This window comes from Tubulanus polymorphus, chromosome 1, assembly GCF_964204645.1.
Source record: "Tubulanus polymorphus chromosome 1, tnTubPoly1.2, whole genome shotgun sequence".
Lineage (NCBI taxonomy): Eukaryota > Metazoa > Nemertea > Palaeonemertea > Tubulaniformes > Tubulanidae > Tubulanus > Tubulanus polymorphus.
Window position 1 is genome coordinate 22,752,183 of NC_134025.1, and position 16,336 is coordinate 22,768,518.

Consider the following 16,336-nt stretch of genomic DNA (forward strand, 5'->3'; position numbering starts at 1 on the left):
TTGCAAATGCACATACATAAATAACTACTATTGTCGATAAAGCCCATCGCACACGGGAACGGAAGCACAGAAACACGGAATCAAATATCTCAGAAACGCCCGGAAAACATATTTCTGTCTCCGTTTTCCGTGTTTCTCTGCGTCGTGTGCGCTGGGCTAAATGATTAACGACGATGATGATAAAAAGGGAGCTACATATGATACCAGGACTGAACCGCGTATGCGGTGCATGGTGTACGCTACGCTGGTGTACGCTATCTCGCGGGCGCTTTATTGGTGGTAAGTAATGTATCGGCAATTGAATTGAATTGAATTGACCGGCAACCAGTCTAGCTCGAATATTGATGACGTAGTGCACATCCATTTCCCACACACTACACTAATTGCCATTGAAATTCATAATTAGGAAGACATGAAAAAGCAATGATACGAAACAACTCATGATTATGGTGGCTGATTCGGGCCATACTGAAAAATTTTTCTGCACGGATAGAGGAACGATAAAAAAATTGTTCATATTGGCCCGTTTTGAATTCTCGCGCGAGAAAACCAAAGGTTTTGAATTCTCGCGTGAGAAAACAAAACGTTTTGAATTCTCGCACGAGAAAACCAAAAAACGGCCAATGTGAAATTTTTTTTATCGTTGCCCCAGCCGTACAGAAATTTGTTGTTTTAGTAAGGCCCGATCAGCCACCATACATGATATTTGATGATTGAAAAATAGAAACTAACTGGTTCACAATTGTAAACAATTTCATTTTGAGACGCCAATATTGCTGACATTCTACACAATTAGACACTACACCAAATAACGTGTAGTTTTAAAAACATCTTTTTTTAACGGTTTTTACGGCGGCGACATGGGTATTTCAATCGAATAGTATTTTATCGAATTGAAATGCGTACTTCATATTGGATACATGGGGTATGATACCCCACCATATATAGGTAACACATAGGCCGATATGCAACAAGTTATAAAAAGTTCTAGCTCACAATCTATTCATCGGAAATGATCCCATCCCCGAGTACAAATTATTGCGCCATGCACGAAAAAATGGGAGACAAAAGTCGCACTAACAGCATGGTGCTTGCCACTTCATTTCAATGTATGCCACTGCAATAATAATGGCAACGCCCTCTTGTTAAATAATAGATATGTTCAGCACTTGGCAGCGCTCTATTTCCTATACGTTGTGAATACTTCTCACCAGCATCTGTAACACTAGTACACCGCAGCCCGTGTATATAAAATAAACTGTTGAGGTGCGTTCGCGTGAAGCTCGTGATCTACAAAAAGATTGGATTTAAAATCTCGGTCGTTTTAAGAACTTTTTCGAAAGAAATTTGCAAATCAAGGTAAACAACGTATGTATGTCAAACGTGACAGTCAATATGATGCCGTGCAATATAATGGACGAGCGACATATATAACAATGATAATACATATACACGTATTTATCATCTAGTGGTCTAGTTATACCACAGATAAAATCTCCAAATAGGTTATTTATTATATGAAGTAAAATTGATACTATACGTATTTTCATTCAGAGATCTTTACTGTTAGTGTTGGATGTGCAAAAAGGTAACAACTGTCTTGCTATTTCAGATTAGAAAATGAGGGTTCTGACGAGTATAGCGAGCATCTTGGCTTTACTCTCGTTTCCAGTAGCGTCTGGAAAACGGGCACTACTTATACCTACTATGTGGGCAAGTCATATTCTAGAAATGTCTCAACTTGGACGCGAGCTTGTCCACAGAGGACATGAAGTTCACATGCTGATGAGCGAAACTGTCAAAAAGATGCCCAACTCTCTCACAAACTCGGGGATAAAGTTTCTAAGATATTCCGTGGATTACGACGCAGATCCGTTTACCGATGAATTGCTATTTAATCTGACTCTACGAAACTGGAAATCCGGAGGCGGCGTAGCGCAGGAGATGGAAGTCGATCGTATTATGGGACAGCGCGAATGTCGATCTCTCCTGAAAAATGAAGACGTTTTCAATCGAATCGTTTCAATGAGGTTCGATATTGCCGTTGTCGATGGTTTTGGGCCATCGTTATGTAGGTATATAATACCCTACCAGGCAGGCATTCCTTATGGCTCGCTAACAGCTGTCATCTGGCCTTACATGTCTACATTAGCGACACTGCCTTCTGTTACAGTTGGACTTTATTCGTCTTCTACGGATAGAATGGGATTTTCTGAAAGGATATCCAATTTGATTTCGCATTATAAATTTTGGAGCTTAAGTGAGAGCAATTACAACTTAGAAGAGTTCATGGGATCTTTCGTTCCCGACAAACCATATAATTCCCTAACCGATCTCGCAAGACAGTCCCAGTTCTGGATTATTGAAACTGAAGGCCTGATGGATTATAATCGAATAAGTTTACCGCATATTCATTATGTTGGAGGTTTGACAACTGACCCTCCTAAAGCTCTTCGGGGGGAAATACTCGAGATATGTGACAAGGCAATCGGCGGAATAATTCTTGTATCGTTTGGAAGCCGTGTCACTCATTTACCATATCATTACATACTCCGATTTATGGAAGGCTTAAACAAAGTCAATAAGAAGTACACCGTTGTATTCAAATATGGTGGTTCCACAAAAGACATAGCTATCTCAGAAAATATTCATATTGTTAATTGGATGCCTCAAAACGATATTCTAGGGCATTCTAATACTCGATTGTTTGTGACGCATTGCGGTAATAATGGACGCTACGAGGCACTCTATCACGGAATACCTATGTTGGCATTTCCTTTCGACGCTGATCAGCCTGTTAATGCTTTGGGGCTGGGACGCAAAGGATATGGGAGAAATATGGACATGAAAACATTCAAATCTGATGAACTCGCGGAAAATATTCATGAAATTATAGAGAACCCTCGATACAAAAACGCGATCCAGAAAGCATCTGACATCTTCCGAGATTTACCGAATCCCAGAGAGAAAGCTGCTTCAGTCGTTGAACAAGTGATGAAACACGGAGCTGACCACTGGTATATGCCAGCATCGGAACTTCATTTGTACGAAATAATCATGCTTGATATTACATTGACTTTAGTATTCCTTGTATTCTGTTGTATTATCGTTCTCAAATGCTGCATTATTATGCTTTGCATTAGATATAATTCAAATAAGAATAATAAAGAAAAAAGAAATTAAATTGTGCTATTTTCCCAACAAAGCCTGCAAAATGATATTTAAAAAATAGTATTTGTGACAAATGGTATTTGCGATCGAGACGTTTTGGATTTTATGTAGTGTTATCGAGATTCTAGCCACTACTGTTTAAAATTTTTTGATTTGTTATGATATAGATTTCTGTTATACTCGTACATATATATTTGATTGAATCAATCGAAAGAAAATGTTCGGAGCCCGGAGGTTACACGGTGAAAAATAATAACAACTTTAAATTCTTTCTTGGGAACGAAATAATCTTTAACAGATGAATAAAGGATTATTTCGTTCCCACAAAAAGATTTCTCGTTCGAACGAAAAGATTATTTCGTGGCCTCAAAAAACATTCCGTTCGCACGAAAAATATTTCGTTCGAGCGAAAAAGATTTCGTTCCCACGAAAAATATGTTTAGCTATCATCATGTCACCTCCGGGTGTCGTAAAAATGTGATCCAGTGGCGATTGCCATCGATAACCTAATTTCAGGGAACTTTGATGAAGTTTTTCGAATTTTGATGTAACAAGCTCACAATTAAACATCTACGTATCATATGCCATGCGTTCTCTTTATTCACTAGATTTTAGTACAGAAACTTTATTTAGGAAAGTTTTACAGAATAAAGTCAGCACAGAAAGAGTCATTATACTAAAAGATTTCTCAAGGTATAGCTGAGTGTGATATACACAGACAGAATATCCTGGTTTGCCTAAACTTTTTGTGATACATCATTTGGAAACGCAAATATTTGATCTTAATCATCAATCATTTTATTTCAGATAGATCATGCGTCGATCGCTTGCAGACATGCTGACCATTATCGCCCTAATGTTGGTTACAGTTGCATCAGGAAAACGGATTTTGCTCATCCCTGCAATGTGGGCAAGTCATATTCTAGAAATATCTCAACTCGGACGCGAGCTCGTTCATAGAGGTCACGACGTCCACATGCTGATGAGCGAAACTGTAAAAAAGATGCCGAACTCTCTCGAAAATTCGGGAGTTAATTTTTTGAGATATTCCGTGGATTACGATGCGGATCCGTTCGATGATGAGTTAGCTGCCAACCGTTCATTGTTTTGCTGGGAAACGGCTGCTGATTTGACGACAGAGTTTGAAGTACTAGATCATACTTTGGGAAAACGAGAATGTGGTTCGCTGTTAAACAATATGAAAATGTTTAAGCGGGTCGTTTCGATGAAATTCGATATTGCAATTGTCGATGGGTTAGGTGCATCCTTATGTAGGTATGTAATTCCCTACCAAGCAGGCATTCCTTACGGTTCGCTAACAGCTGTCATCTGGCCTTACATGTCTACATTGGCTACGCTGCCTTCTGTTACCACTGGACTTTATTCGACCACCGATAAAATGGGATTTTCCGGCAGGTTTGCGAACATGCTTTCGTATTATCGTTTCTGGAGTTTGATTGAAAGTTATTATAACCACGAAGAGCTCATGGGATCATACGTACCCGATAAACCCTACCAGTCGTTAACTGATTTGGCCGGGCGGTCTCTGTTTTGGATTATTGAAATTGAAGATATCATGGATCGTCCTCATATCACTTTACCACATATTCATTATGTCGGAGGTTTAAGCGCAAACCCTCCTGAGCCTTTAAAAGAAGACGTGAAAGTGATATGTGATAAAGCAACCGGTGGACTTGTTCTCATATCCTTTGGGACCCGTTTCACTTATTTGTCGCATCAGTACTTAGTAAAATTCATCCAGGGTTTGAACCTAGTCAATACGAAGTACACCATCATTTTCAGATACGACGGTTCAACTAAAGAAATGAAAATCTCTGAAAATATACACATTGTTAATTGGATGCCTCAAAACGATATTCTAGGGCATCCTAATACTCGATTGTTTGTGACGCATTGCGGTAATAATGGACGATACGAGGCACTTTATCACGGAATACCTATGCTGGTATTTCCATTTGATTCGGATCAGCCAGTAAATGCTATAAGACTCGAACGCAGAGGATTTGGACTAAGAATGGACATGAAAACATTCAAACCTGACGAACTCGCGAAAAATATGCACGAAATAATTGAGAATCCTCGATACAAAAACGCGATTCAGAAATCTTCCGACATCTTCCGAGATTTACCGAATCCCAGAGAGAAAGCTGCTTCAGTCGTTGAGCATGTGATGAAACACGGAGCTGACCACTGGTATATGCCAGCTTCTGAACTTTATTTGTATGAAATAATCATGCTTGATATCGTATTAGCTATAGTGTTTCTAGTATTCTGTTTCATTATGGTTCTAAAATACTTCATCGTTATTGTTTGTATGAGATGTATTTCAAGTAAATCTAATAAAGGAAAAACAAATTAAACCCAGAATGCACGTGACTAAGTTCATACAGTCAATTTAGTGACCATATCTTCAATTCAGGATTGAGGTGATTTCTTGTATGCGCATCTCAAACGCAAATGGTTAAAGATAAGTAGTCAGGAAAAATATTCGAACAATTTTACCGCAGACCCAAATTTCATATAACGGTCTTTAACCTCCGAAAAAAGGGAAATGCAGCTTAAAGAGATAGTGATATAATTCGCAAATTCGCGATTTTCTTGATGCACGGTGAAAATGTGCGGTCCTTCATTTTACAGTACGCACGGTACGAGACACTTTCGGAACTGGGTGAAAAAAATTGTCAACACTGTAAAATCAGTTTATGGAAAAATATTCTCTAAGCACTCGAGGGGGATAATACATGAAACTAAAACCACTATTCATTCTGTTCCCTAAACCTTTTTTGATACATTCGAGATCACAGCTATGAAATCCTGATTAATCATTATCAATGATTTTATTTCAGGTTGAATATGCGTCTTGTAGACACGTTGACCATTGCCGCTCTTATGTTGGCTACGGTTGCTTCAGGAAAACGGATTTTGCTCATCCCCGCTATGTGGGCAAGTCATATTCTAGAAATATCTCAACTCGGACGCGAGCTCGTTCACAGAGGCCACGACGTCCACATGCTAATGAGCGAAACCGTCAAAAAGATGCCGAACTCTCTTAAAAACTCGGGAGTGAAGTTTTTGAGATATTCCGTTGATTACAATGTGGATCCGTTCGATGATGAGTTAGCTGCCAACCGTTCATTGTTTTGCTGGGAAACGGCTGCGGATTTAGAAACAGAGTTTGAAGTACTGGACCATACTTTGGGAAAACGGGAGTGTCGATCGCTGTTAAACAATATGAAAATGTTTAAACAGGTCGTTTCGATGAAATTCGATATTGCAATTGTCGATGGGTTAGGTACATCGTTATGTAGGTATATAATTCCCTACCAAGCAGGCATTCCTTATGGTTCCTTATCATCGGCATTGTGGCCTTACATGTCAACGATGGCGTCGCTGCCGTCTGTTTCTGTTGGAATTTATTCGTATTCTACTAGAATGACATTTTTCGAGAGGTTTACAAACTTGATTTTTTATTTTCATCTATGGAGCTTAAGTGAGAAGTATTATAACTTAAAAGAGTTCATGGGCTCATACGTTCCCGATATGCCATACAACTCACTGACCGATCTGGCTAGGAAGTCTCAGTTTTGGATCATGGAAACTGAGCCTTTGATGGGTCATCCCCGCATTGGTTTGCCTCATATTCATTATGTTGGAGGGCTAACAACTGATCCGGCTCAAAATTTATCTGGGGAAATACGTGAAATATGTGACAAGGCAGCCGAGGGAGTAATTCACGTGTCGTTTGGGACTCGTTTTACTTACTTGCCACATCATTACATACTCCGATTTATTGAGGGTTTGAATAACGTCAATAAGAAGTACACCATCATTTTCAAATATCGTGCTTCCACTAAAGACATAACTGTCGCAGAAAATATTCATATTTTTAATTGGCTGCCTCAAAACGATATTCTAGGTCATCCTAATACTCGATTGTTTGTGACGCATTGCGGTAATAATGGACGCTACGAGGCACTCTATCACGGAATACCTATGCTGGCATTTCCCTTTGATTCTGACCAACCTGTAAATGCTATAAGACTCGAGCGCAGAGGATTTGGACTAAGAATGGACATGAAAACATTCAAACCTGACGAACTCGCGAAAAATATCCATGAAATTATTGAGAATCCTCGATACAAAAACGCGATTCAGAAATCTTCCGACATCTTCCGAGCTTTACCGAATCCCAGAAAGAAAGCCGCTTCAGTCATTGAGCATGTGATGAAACACGGAGCTGACCACTGGTATATGCCAGCATCGGAACTTTATTTGTACGAAATAATCATGCTTGATATTACATTAGCTATTGTGTTTCTAGTATTCTCTTTTTCTTTAGTTCTTAAATATTTTGCTTTTGCTTTATATAGAATATGTTATCAATCTAAATAGGAAAAGATCATTTGAAATGTGCTGTTGCAATTATAGTTAAAGTACATCTTATATTTCATTAATATTTAAATATCCGTATGTAATTATCCTTTGTCCTCTGCGGCAGTGTTAATCATTGTCTGTGTCGTTGTCATGTCCCCACTCTTTTTTCTGCACTTTTTCAATACACATATAAATAGTTTGTGTCTAGAAATAAAGTCAGTCAGGTTACGGTTTTCCAAACTGGAACGTTCAGTCGTAAAATCGGGATTTTACGACATCGGCCATTCTTCGTGAATAGGAAACAAATCACGTTGTTGAAAAACAAAAGAAAAATTACAGAAAGAAAACATGCGTCTTATGGGTGCTGATCGCAGCCAACCTGTTGTCGGTGACAGTTGCGTCCAGTAAACGAGTGCTACTTCTTGTCTTCCTGCGATATGGCCAAGTCACATTCTAGAAATGTCTCAACTCGGACGCGAGCTTGTTCATAGAGGTCACGATGTCCACATGCTAATGGGTGAAACGATCAAAAGGTTGCCGAACTCTCTTAAAGACTCGGGAATAAGGTTTTTGAGATACTCCGTGGATTACAACGAGGACCCGTTCAATGATGAGTTGCTTACTTATTTGACACCGAACTTTGCAGAACCTGAAGATAGTATCCGCGCAGAAATTGAAATAGATTATATCATGGGAGAGCGGGAAAATCGGTCACTTTAGAGAAATCAACAGGTATTCAAGCTGATAGTTTCGATGAATTTTCGATTATGCGATTTTAGACGTAGCTGGATCTTCGTTATGTAGGTACATAATTCGATATCAAGCTGGCATTCCTTACGGTTCCTTATCATCAGCATTCTGGCCGTATATGTCGACTTTGGCGTCGCTTCCATCCTTAAGTAATGGAATGTTTACATAAACATGATTGAAGATAAGATGGGACCTTCGGATGGGCTTTGGAACTTGATCTTATATCATAAATTCTGGAGCTTGAGCGAGAGTAATTTCAACTTAGAAGAGTTTACGGGTTCATACGTATCCGATAAACCGTATCATTCACCAACTGATCTGGCTAGACAATCTCAATTTTGGATTATTGAAACTGAAGAGTTGATGGATTGTCCTCGCATTATTTTGCCCCATATCTATTATGTTGGAGGTTTAACTGAAGTGTCGGCTGAACCCTTGTCGGGTAAACTACAAGAAATATGTGATATGGCGACTGGCGGAATAGTTCTTGTGTCCTTAGGAACTTGTATTTCTAATTTACCAGAAGAACGTCTAGTTCGATTTATTGAGGGCTTTAACAGAGTCAATAAGAAATACACTATCATTTTTAGATACGGTAGTTCCACTAAAGACATAACTATCCCAGGAAATATACATATTGTTAATTGGATGCCTCAGCACGATATTCTAGGGCATCCTAAAATTCGATTGTTTGTGACGCATTGCGGTAATAATGGACGATACGAGGCACTCTATCACGGAATACCTATGCTGGCATTCTCCTTTGATTCTGACCAACCTGTAAATGCTATAAGACTCGAACGCAGGGGATTTGCACTAAGAATGGACAAGAAAACATTTAAACCTGAAGAACTCACAAAAAAACATCCATGAAATAATTGAGAATCCTCGATCCAAAAACGCCATTCAGAAATCTTCCAACATCTTCCGAGATTTACCGAAACCCAGAGAGAAAGCTGCTTCGGTCGTTGAACATGTGATGAAACACGGAGCTGACCACTGGTATATGCCAGCTTCTGAACTTTATTTGTACGAAATAATCATGCTTGATACTACATTAGTTATTGTGTTTCTAGTATTCTGTTTTTCTTTAGTTCTTAAGTATTTGGCTTGTGCTTTATGTAAGATATATTATCAATCTAAAAAGATAAAGTTTAACTAAATTTGTTGTTGTTATCGCGCTTGATATTACATTAGTTGTCAAGTTGTATTCTAGCTATAAAATGCTACATCAATATACGCTGTATTAGATGTATATACGTGTACATGTAATTCAATGAAGTGTGATAGAGAAAAAATTAATTAGTTCATGCTATTCATTAATTATGCTTTTTTACATCATTTATTGGCGCTCTGATCATGGTGCAGCCGCACAATATTTCGTTGCAACAAAAACCATGATTTTTTTGTTATTCTGTTATCTACGGAGCTTTCGAATTAGACACATCTTTTTCTATAATTTTGATTCGTAATGTGGTTCATTTCCGAAACTGGAAGTACATATCAGCTCCTCAGACATTATGCCCGCTAAACTTAAGCCCCAAGGTCATATATCCCTTCGAAACGTACTGTTGACATTTCTCTTGTCTATTAAGAATACTTTCACGAAGCTATTGACCTTTTTAATACGTATGATAAAGCATATCTTGATGGAACTGGTTATTCCTTTCAAACCGAACGTCTGCGAATGTCTTACACATGAATAGATTGTTGTCATCATGCTAAACATGCGTCTAAGTTTACTGAATACAGTAGCTATTGCCACTGTAATATTGGTTACAATTACGTCAGGAAAGCGGGTACTTTTACTCCCTAGTATGTGGGCAAGTCATATCCTAGAAATGTCTCAACTCGGACGCGAGCTTGTTCACAGAGGTCACGAAGTTCACATGCTGATGAGTGAAACGGTCAAAAAGATGCCAAACTCGGTCAAAGACTCGGGGATGCAGTTTTTGCGATATCCTGTAGATTACGATGCGGACCCGTTCTATGACGAATTATTGATCAATCTGACGTTGAAGACCTGGGAATTTGGAAATACTATCAATACAGACACGGAAGTAGATCGCATCATGGGGCAACGAGAATGTCGACCACTTTTGAAAAGTCAGGAAATATTTCAGCAGATAGTTTCGATGAAGTTTGATTACGCTGTTGTTGATGCCGATTGTGCGTCGTTATGTAGGTACATAATTCCCTACCAGGCTGACATTCCTTACGGCTCTTTTACTGCTTACATTTTTCCTTACATGTCCACATTGGCAATTCTCCCCTCTGTTACTGTGGGCCATTATTCAACATCAACGGATAAGATGGGGTTTTTTGATAGGTTCGCAAACCTGATTTTGCATTACAAGTTTTGGAGCTTGAGCGAAAGTGCGTACAACTTGAAAGAGTTCATGGGATCATTCGTTCCCGAAAAGCCATACCACTCACTGACGGATCTGGCTAGGAAGTCTCAGTTTTGGATTATCGAAACTGAGCCTATATTGGATCATCCTCGTATCAGTCTACCACATATTCATTATGTCGGAGGTTTAACTGCAGTGCCGGCTGAACCTTTGTCGGGTAAACTACAAGAAATATGTGACATGGCAACTGGCGGAATAGTTCTTGTATCTTTCGGAACTCGCGTTTCTAATTTACCACAAGAACATCTTTTCCGATTTATTGAGGGCTTAAACAGAGTCAATAAGAAGTACACCGTCATTTTCAAATACGGTGGTTCCACTAAAGGAATGAAAATCTCCGAAAATATGCATATCGTTAATTGGATGCCTCAAAACGATATTCTAGGGCATCCTAATACTCGATTGTTTGTGACGCATTGCGGAAATAATGGACGATACGAGGCACTCTATCACGGAATACCGATGTTGTTTTGTCCGTTCGCCTCCGATCAAACGATGCACGCTCTAGAATTAGGGCTGAAAGGATTTGGACTAAGAATGGACATGAAAACGTTAAAATCTGATGAACTCGCGAAAGATATCCATGAATTAATTGAGAATCCTCGATACAAAAACGCGATTCAGAAATCATCCGACATCTTCCGAGATTTACCGAGTCCAAGAGAGAAAGCTGCTTCAGTCGTTGAGCATGTGATGAAACACGGAGCTGACCACTGGTATATGCCAGCATCAGAACTTTATTTGTACGAAATAATCATGCTTGATATCGTATTAGCTATAGTGTTTCTAGTATTCTGTTTTTCTTTAGTTCTAATATGTTTTGCTTTTGTTTTATATAAGATATGTTATCAATCTAAAAAGGAAAAGATTATCTAAAATGTGTTGTTGTTTTTTTTTTCTAGTGCATATCTCTATCTTAATATCGTAATCAACAGCAACTATAGTTATTTATTCAATTTGAAGTATAATGTTTTTTCAATCATGGCGTGTCAGGTTTTTTTATATAAGAGCATTAGACGCCCCTGTAAATAGCTTATTCTGTAACTACGTTATCTACTACATGCATCAGGCACCGTAATGAGACGGTTTCCACAGACAAGCGACTGTCTGAAAAACCCACAATAAGATGAAAAAGCTAGGAGAGATGTGATCAGGTTTTGAAAATGGCTCATAAATTTCGTGTCGAAACGTCAGATTCTCTCTAAGTGTTTAACAAAAAAAAATTTATTGTGGGTTTTTCACTTTACTATAGTAAGTGACTATTTCACTGATTTGTTTACGCACGAATAAAATTGATTTGTGCAAGTTTACTGTATGTGTTTTCGCAATAAAAACAAATAAATTATGTTACGTATAGGCCAATACTGAATCTATTTACACATCGTTTATTACATAATTTGATGGAATTCCACGTGTTTATGTACACAATCTAATACAGATCGTTATTAGATACGCAGTTTCTGCACAGCCTTCGATAATACGTCCATTTTATTTTTCACGAAAGTGATTTCCTTTTCGGCCACGGTTTTAGCGTCGACGATATCTACCGATTGGGTGTACGGGTTATACACTATTTCCATCGGTTTCTTAATTGTCCGAATATACTCCCTATAAAATGAAGAAAAATCTATGTTAGATAACAGCATTAGATCTACGAAAGCGTCTCGAGGACATAGTTAGTGTAATTTTTTTTGTCTATTGAAAAATCACATGATTAAATATAAATCCGATTTTCTGTTTGAAACTTATGTTTTCTCAACCGATTTTCAACTCTGACTTTGAAAAAATTTTATGTTTTTTCTCAACTGGTCGCTTTTAATTCCGTTGTTTCATACCCGAATTTTGTTCAATTACATGATTATTCAACAGGAGAAAATAGAAAGAATAATTGATAGTTATGTCACCATAATTATGCTTCCGTATGAATCGCATATCGATTTCTGGAGTTATATGTAGATATATTGATTTTGATGAATGTAATTTACCTAAGCTTAAGTTTGACGTCCTCCAGTGCATCTGTATAATAGTATTGGTTTTGATAAGCCGTTATCACGCACTCTGCTTTCGCCGTTTCTATTGGGTCGAATGGCTTTATTACGGCTGCCGGTGACAGAGCGTGCTGCAGAAAATCACAGGAAAGTATCTTATTCAGTGTTGGATAGAAATTTTTCTTCAGTTCAAAGGCGCGAACATTGCGGCAGTCCCAAGGACAATAATCATCTTAGCACTTCTACGTATGTTAGCCAATTCGGGCCACATAGAAAATGTGACATTCAAGCTCCACCATTGTTTTGTTGAATTTTGTTTTAACGCCACGTTAAAACCAACTTTTCGTTTTTGCGTGGTCTTTTTCGTTCGAACCACACTCAAGAAAAGTCGGTTTTAAAGCGCGATTAACAAGGGAAAATACCACGTTAAAACCATAAGTTGTTCTAACGTAGCATTAACGAAAAAGAACACGTTATAATGAAAATTTCAAAATGTAAAATGATCGAGGGTCAAAGGTGTAAAATGTAAAAAGAAAATTTGTTGAGGTCATATTTCTTTTTTATATGGCCCGAATCAGCCACCACTTACCTGTAATTCCGCTGCCGATGACAGTAGACCAGCTCCGTAAACGCGTACTTGACCGCTGACGCTATCTTTCGACAAGCCAAATTCGACCGTGAAAAAATACAACTTCATAATAAAGAAAAAGTTTAGATTATTTGAATTTTTGGGAAATGCATGCCAGAGATAATCTCGTTAAAAGACTAACCGTGGCAAGATTTTTTACGTCCTCGTCCGAAGCACCAATCGACGCTAATCCAATTTCATGCGAGAACTCTGCGAATGTAGGGTCGGCTAGTAAGGCGATATGACCCAATAATTCGTGACAGCAATCTCTGGAATATGAAATATTTTCCGTTCTAAACACCTTTCAATTAACACATGTTAATCTTGACAATCTAGAGAAAAGAATCATTCGAAAATTATTGGAACCAAAATTTTCAAATCCACAGTCACAATACTCGGCGACGTCAAGATTTACAAACACTTTCTTTCAATAGTCTAAGAAGAAAATTTTCAGTAAAAGTATCCGGCCCTTTACTTTGGAATAACATCAGTGAAAATCTAAAAAACATGGAAAATTCTAAACTGTTCCTAAGAAATTATAGAAAGCAACTTTGTGCTTGATTTTATCATACAGTTATTCGAACTAAAATTATTGTTTTTGGAATATTTCAGAAAATAACTGGCTTATTAAATGATTATATCTTAATCAAGCTGTTATCATAGTTTACTTTGATTGCATTTTGTGTGTTAAGGGTTGACTGTGAGCATATTATTTTCTTTATTGCATTTCTCTTTTTTTCTTTTCTCTTTTGAGGGACCTGTTTTATACAAACTATTCCTTAGTTTCTACAGGCCCCTCCAGGTCTAATTTACTGTATTTTGTATTATGCTTTGTACACTATGCTGTAAATTATATTTGAAAAATAAAGTGTTCAAATCAATCAAATCAAAATCTAATTCAAGATACTGATTTGTGGTCTTATCGATGATGTCATGCGATATTGATTGAAGTACATACCACAAAATTGACGTAATTGAAAACAGCTTTGATGGATATTCATACATTATATATTACAGAGAAATATAAATAATTCTATATGATATATCTAAATGTATCTGGATGATCTATCGCCGAGGCAACAGGACAATGATGCTAGTTGTCCATTAGCAGCAGTAGATGTTATTAATTGATTGATGTAGTTTTGATGGTTTCACCAGGGAGGTGGAAGTCCCGGTGTCATTGATACCGATGCTTAGAAAAGTTTGTAATATCACTTACGGTTCAGGTGTATACAGCGGATCTTCATGGTGCCTGATGTATTGAGTACAGTGGAATACCCGGAAAGCCAGTCCGGAAAGAAAGTCCCGCGGGGACAGGTACCCAGCCACCGGCCGCACGCTGAAGCCCGAACGAACTACATCGGAAAACAGTATATGATAACAGATTTGATTTCATTGAAATTCATAAATGATGAATTCTCTTACAAATGAGATAAACATTTGAAATTCATTGATCGAGTTTGAATTGGTATATGCTTGTAGAACATATTATGTTGAGCATTCTATGAATTATCATTGATTCAAACAGAATTTTCATCAATTACCCTTTAGAAATTTACTGACGTCTTCGAGTTGTGGAATATTGCCAATTCTGTAACCGCAATATTCTTCCAGAAGTCCGAAATTGTTTAGATGTTCCTGGCACGCGTGTGTCGGGTACAACTTCTTCAACGTGCCATAAACTACGTTCCAAGTTTCGACTTCCTGCTGTGTATATTCGATTCTTGGTATGGGCGTGCCGCTGTAGGAAATCAGAAAAAGAACCGTTCAAGTTTGTCTTGGCGTCTGATGGCTCTGAGTTTGAATTTTTACCATGACCACGAGACCATATGTGATCCAACTGAAGTTTTTCGCATTTTCAATAGGTCTGCAAACATGATCATAAAACTTACTATTTATAGTTCAGAGCAATTTCGGCAAATAATTGTCGTCTTTTGCGGTAGACAGGGTCTTTGAATCCCTGAAATTGAACAAATAACATATTTCGCCTACTTCTAAAAACAACAATTACAATTTCCCTTATCTTGCGTATATCAATTTTGTTAGTATTTCGTATTTTGATTTTGTTAAGAATGCATCAGATTTTCTCGGTGATTATCAATTATAAGTACCGGATGGTCGGCGTCTAGATCGGCCCCATACATCATCACACGTTTTGACGTTTCATCCAGTTGCCAGATTGACGTCACGAAATCATAGTTCTTTCCTTCTTGTTCACCGGTGGTTGTGAGATCTTATTTCAATGAAAATAAGAAAAACAAATGTAAATTTGTGTATGGTACAAAAGCTGGAGGTGCGATATCCCACAATGAACTTAATGGTTCCTAACTGTTACTGTATCTGCGTCATCTTACCACTGGCTTCGCCGACGACTTTAGTATTGCCCAGGATAGATTCGACTTCTTTCGCACTGGCTTGCGAAGTATCCAATTCGAGGTAAACTTCCATGCCCGAGTTGTCCCGGCTTTTTCTGGATTCCACATGTAAGATATCCACTCCGCATTTCTGATAAAAAAAAATCAATAATAAACGGATATGAATTTTTACAAAGTTTCGATTCAATAACACTCCGCTACATTTGCATTGCTGTTTTTAGGTTGGTATGAAATTATTTGACAACTTAATTGAAAGGAAACACTTCATTGATCCATAAAAACCGGTAGAAATCCACGTATGGCGTGCTAGTCAAAACAAATCCATAAAATTCACAGGTAAAATGTAATAAAGTTGTACGATATTTCAGATGAGGGTGAGATCCTCCGTAATTACGCTGAAATCCTGCCTAAATTGTTCGTTGCCCGTGGTTCTGGTGGAAAAGCAGCAATCTGTTACTATAGAAGATCGTGATTGTGTTTGGCATAGCGTACAAAAAGCAATGAATTGCTAATCAGGATATCAGTGATTGGATATCGCCGACACTGCGCGTAATGGACGACGCGCATAATTTCATGAGATTTAACGCGATGTGGATAATTTCCGATCACCGAAGCTTA

At 38.0% G+C, this 16,336-nt stretch overlaps 5 protein-coding genes across 5 annotated transcripts; 4 read left to right on the plus strand and 1 right to left on the minus strand.

Annotated features, from left to right (window-relative positions):
- The first annotated feature begins 1,545 nt into the window (after positions 1 to 1,545).
- On the plus strand, positions 1,546 to 3,724 carry LOC141902721 (UDP-glucuronosyltransferase 1A9-like). The gene has a single exon (XM_074790565.1). The coding sequence runs from the start codon at positions 1,621 to 1,623 to the stop codon at positions 3,181 to 3,183; it is 1,563 nt and encodes a 520-aa protein (XP_074646666.1). The 5' UTR covers positions 1,546 to 1,620; the 3' UTR covers positions 3,184 to 3,724.
- On the plus strand, positions 1,557 to 6,628 carry LOC141911752 (uncharacterized). Its single transcript, XM_074802826.1, has 5 exons — positions 1,557 to 1,588; positions 3,979 to 4,446; positions 4,975 to 5,522; positions 6,059 to 6,484; positions 6,624 to 6,628. Exons 2-5 carry the CDS (start codon positions 3,986 to 3,988, stop codon positions 6,626 to 6,628), a joined length of 1,440 nt encoding a protein of 479 aa, XP_074658927.1. The 5' UTR covers positions 1,557 to 1,588; positions 3,979 to 3,985.
- A 133-nt stretch (positions 6,629 to 6,761) lies between these two features.
- On the plus strand, positions 6,762 to 7,538 carry LOC141911838 (UDP-glucuronosyltransferase 2C1-like). Its single transcript, XM_074802942.1, has 2 exons — positions 6,762 to 7,439; positions 7,532 to 7,538. The coding sequence occupies exons 1-2, from the start codon at positions 6,784 to 6,786 to the stop codon at positions 7,536 to 7,538; spliced, it is 663 nt and encodes a 220-aa protein (XP_074659043.1). The 5' UTR covers positions 6,762 to 6,783.
- A 2,615-nt stretch (positions 7,539 to 10,153) lies between these two features.
- LOC141914976 (UDP-glucuronosyltransferase 2B20-like) lies at positions 10,154 to 11,980 on the plus strand. The gene has a single exon (XM_074806327.1). It carries the CDS (start codon positions 10,158 to 10,160, stop codon positions 11,601 to 11,603), a length of 1,446 nt encoding a protein of 481 aa, XP_074662428.1. The 5' UTR covers positions 10,154 to 10,157; the 3' UTR covers positions 11,604 to 11,980.
- A 161-nt stretch (positions 11,981 to 12,141) lies between these two features.
- Positions 12,142 to 15,791, minus strand: LOC141911916 (tryptophan 5-hydroxylase 1-like). Its single transcript, XM_074803059.1, has 9 exons — positions 15,698 to 15,791; positions 15,455 to 15,576; positions 15,236 to 15,303; positions 14,888 to 15,084; positions 14,563 to 14,698; positions 13,486 to 13,612; positions 13,305 to 13,406; positions 12,713 to 12,846; positions 12,142 to 12,335 (listed from the first exon to the last, which is right to left on the minus strand). Exons 1-9 carry the CDS (start codon positions 15,789 to 15,791, stop codon positions 12,173 to 12,175), a joined length of 1,143 nt encoding a protein of 380 aa, XP_074659160.1. The 3' UTR covers positions 12,142 to 12,172.
- Between the last annotated feature and the right edge of the window lie 545 nt (positions 15,792 to 16,336).